Raw genomic sequence first — 3,745 nt, 5'->3', positions numbered from 1 at the left:
GTGTGCCAACAAGTTACCTAGGTATCTTGTCAAAATGCAGACTCCGCTGTAGGTCTTCCTGAATCCTGTTAGATCTGCCCCTGGGTCACTAGGCTGTCAGCAGGCTAGTAAGTGCCTTTTGTTTTTGGTACTCGTGATTCAACACAGGGGTGCTTAACCACTGAGCAACATCTCTAGCCCTTTTTTAATTTTTATTTAGAGACAGGGTCTTGCTAAGTTGCTTAGGGTCGCATTAACTTGCTGAGGCTGGCTTTGAACTCGTGATATCCTGCCTCAGCCTTCCGAGTCACTGGGATTACAAGTGTGTGCCATTGCACCCAGCAGGAAGTGACATTTTTATAGTGGGGATTGAACCCAGGGGCACTTTACCACTGAGCCACATTCCCAACCCTTTTGATTTTATTTTGAATCAGGGACCTGCTAAGTTGCCCAGGCTAACCTGTAACTTCAGTTCCCTGGTCTCAACCTCCCAGGTACCTGGGGTTATAGGCATGTGCCACCACATCCAGCCTGTATTTTGCCTTTTAACTCTGGATCTCACCCTGCCTTTCACCATGGACTGACTGGGCATCCTTACCTCTGCTTGAGGAAGTCTTACAAACTAGAAACTAAGGTGGGGAGTCGTGAAGTCTCACCCAAAACTCCAAGGCCATCATGCAGCCCACCAGAACTGGTAACTTCACCCCTCTGGCATCAGAGACCAGGCTGTGAGGATTAGGGTCAGGAGCCTCCATGGGTATGGAGTTGAATGACAGGTTTCTGGGGTGTGGAGGGAGAGGGGAAGAAGCAGGCACCTTGTGGGAGGAGAGGAGAGCAGATGGGCAGACACAACACCTTCCTTATCTTCTTGGTCACAGAGGCAGCCTTTCATGAATACATCTCACCTGAACAGGAATCCGGTTTCTCCTCTCGCTCATACCAGACAGTGAACACTGATGACATAGCCCAGCCAGAAACTGGGAACTGAGAATTGGAACATAGAAAAATTTTCTTCTTTCCCCCTGAAATGAAGTAATATGACCCAAATGGCTATGTAAAAAATTCAGTAGAAATGAGTAGAGAGCACATTCTGAAAAAGTCAGAGGTAGGTGAGCTTGACTTAGTAGTGGAGCTATAAGCTCCCTACTGATAATAACTAATTACTGAGAGAGGCATGAGGTGGCGGCAATCTAAGTTGCAAGGGTAGAAATCAGTAGATAAGTTGCCTGTTCATTCATTCAAAACTGATTTTTTTTCCACCTACTGTATGCAGGCATTAGGTGTGCAAAGTCTCCCTCCTGTACTCAGGTGGCTCCCTTTGTTGTAGGGTCAGGCACCTGCAGGCAATCCCAGCACACACCATGTGAAGAGCTCGATGAGGGTGAGGGCCAGGGTCTCTAGGACCCTGCAAGGATGTTCCCAGAGGCAGGGGTCAAGAAGTGTGCTCCAGAAGAGCTGGGAATTAGGGAGTGAAGAGTGTGGGAGGAACAGAGAGGTCTCCAGGCAGAAGACACAGTCTGTGCCAAAGCCGGGAGAAGGCAGGGAACATGGACCCTGAGGAGGCTGAAGTTGTGGGGTACAGCAGAGGGTCTGAGACTGGGGAGCAGGGTGGGGGCCAACAGCCATTGGTGAGCCTGGAGTTGGGAGCCAAGGAGAGGCTGACAGAAGGGGATTGAAGCTGAGGAAGGACATGATCAGATCTGTTCTGGCTCTACTGTGGTGGTGGAGAGGAGTCAGGGAGGCCCAGGTCGCTTGGGCATCCATGCGACAGGGGACAGCAGAGCTGCCGAGGTGGCAAAGGGTGGAGAAAAGTGGGTGTGAACATGCTGAAGAGGCCATGTGGATAAAAGACTGGAGAGTCCATTGGCTGTGAGGAGTGAGGGCGGTTGGGGTCCACATGGTTCCCAGGATAGGAGAGGCCTCTCCAAACCAAGCTGGCTCCTGAGCTCCAGGCTTGTGGACCAACATTTCTTCCTGACCATCCAACTAATAGGCTTTTCCAACTGGATGTGGCTTTGTGGGAGGAAACATGCTGGTTCTCTGCTGGGTCCCTGCAAATTAATTGAACAAAAGACAAATGAACAGGAATTTAATTTAATTATTTTTTGGTGGTACTAGGGATGAACCCAGGGACACTCTATCCCTGAGCTGTATCCCCAGCCCTTTATATTTTTTTTTTTATTTGGAGACAGGATCTTATTAAGTTATTAAGACTGGCCTCTAACTTGGCAATCTTTCTATCTCAGCCTCCCATGTCACTGGGATCATAGGCCAACGCCACTATGCTTGGCTACTTCATATTAATGTCTTCATTTTATTTGCTCTGCTTGATTCCATTTTGTCAAAACCTGGGTCTACCTGTGATGCCCAGGTTTGTCTCAAACTCATGGCTCAAGTGGTCCTCCTACCTCACCCTCTGAGGTTGCCACAATGCAGGATGCATTTTAGTTTGTTAGGCATATATGGGAATCTCATAGAAAAAGGAAGTGAAAGCCCCCCCATAGCAGTTGGGTCTGAAAGATTTATCAAAGAGCGATAAATCTGTAGAGGAATGAAGAGATAAAGGAAAAGGGGTTGAGATTCTCAGGGAGGAAGATTCTGAAAAGGAAAATATGTCAGGGAACTGAATGGTAGAGCAAACTTTACTCTGTACACAGCTTTGCGAGTTCACTTGTCTCCTCTTCCTGGTGCTGGAGAGGGGAATAATATATTTTCTCATAATTACATGTGAGTCAAAGAAGCATTCAAAGTGCCATATAAATATAACAGTACCATATGTAAAGAGAGTAGAACCAAGAGGCCTCAGTCCCAGATTTCAGACTATATGCCATAAAGTGAAGCTGCCACTTTGCAGTAGGGACTTAAATCCTTTGATAGTTCTGTATCATATTGTTTTTTCACAGAGTTGTGATAGGGATAAAATATGGGATCCTGGATTGGGCATAATGGTGCACACCTATAGTCCAGCTATTCAGGAGATTGAGTCAGGGGACTGAAAGTTTGAGGCCGGCCTGAGAAATTTTATGAGATCCTGTATTAACAAAAGTCAGGGGGGGTCTAAAACTGTTGCTCAGTGATAGAGCACTTGCCCAGAATGTCCACTTTTCAGTACTGAAAAAAAAAAGTACATATATTTGAAGGGACTTCATAAACCAGAAGTGACACATATAAACCAAAGAATTATTAGCCTGGAATTGACTTACTTGTTATCAACCTCAAGGAAAGTTCTGTGCACTAGTGAAACAGGAGAAGTGGTGAACAAGAAGGATGCAGGTAATGTTGCCAACAATAAGTGAGAAGCTCCATGTGCCTACACCGCCATGAAAGTGACAATGTCCTTTCCTCCCTCTCTGTGAGGGTGATAAGTGTGTGAACCAATATGACAATCCAACCTGACGATGCATGAAATAGGGGGGCCCAGGATATCAACAAACTTCAGAAGGCACTGCATCATTTGCCCAACAATATAGCTTCTCTCTGGGTCTGGACCTGAAATGTTTTGAAGGATGAGAGGTGACAAACTTTGCTTTGCTACAGTATAGTCAGACTCCTGAAGCTTCTCTGAGGCCCATCTGTGTACTTCCTGGTAAAGTCCAGCTTTAACAAAGAATTTGGCTAAATCAGTTTATCAAGATGACAATCTGATCAGATTCCTTACCCTCTGATATCACTCAGGTGATGTCTGATCACTCTGGCCAGTCTTCATCAAGAATCCTGGGTTTAGCCAGAATCCCCCTGGCCCCTGCAGTTTCCTCTTGGTAACTTT

The 3,745-nt window shown here is 46.5% G+C and overlaps 1 protein-coding gene across 1 annotated transcript in view; it reads right to left on the bottom strand.

Annotated features, from left to right (window-relative positions):
• Positions 1 to 917, bottom strand: part of LOC124994225 (broad substrate specificity ATP-binding cassette transporter ABCG2-like) — a 228,086-nt gene extending 227,169 nt beyond the window's left edge. The window contains exons 1-2 of the mRNA XM_047566012.1: positions 885 to 917; positions 636 to 794 (exon numbers count right to left, since the gene is read on the bottom strand). Coding sequence (XP_047421968.1) covers positions 636 to 794; positions 885 to 917 — 192 coding nt within the window. The remainder of the gene's footprint in view (positions 1 to 635; positions 795 to 884) is intronic.
• Positions 918 to 3,745: the final 2,828 nt, after the last annotated feature.

The sequence above is a fragment of the Sciurus carolinensis genome, chromosome 10 (genome assembly GCF_902686445.1).
Source record: "Sciurus carolinensis chromosome 10, mSciCar1.2, whole genome shotgun sequence".
NCBI lineage: Eukaryota > Metazoa > Chordata > Mammalia > Rodentia > Sciuridae > Sciurus > Sciurus carolinensis.
The sequence above is the reverse complement of the archived record's forward strand: the minus strand, read 5'-3'. Positions and strand labels throughout refer to the sequence as shown.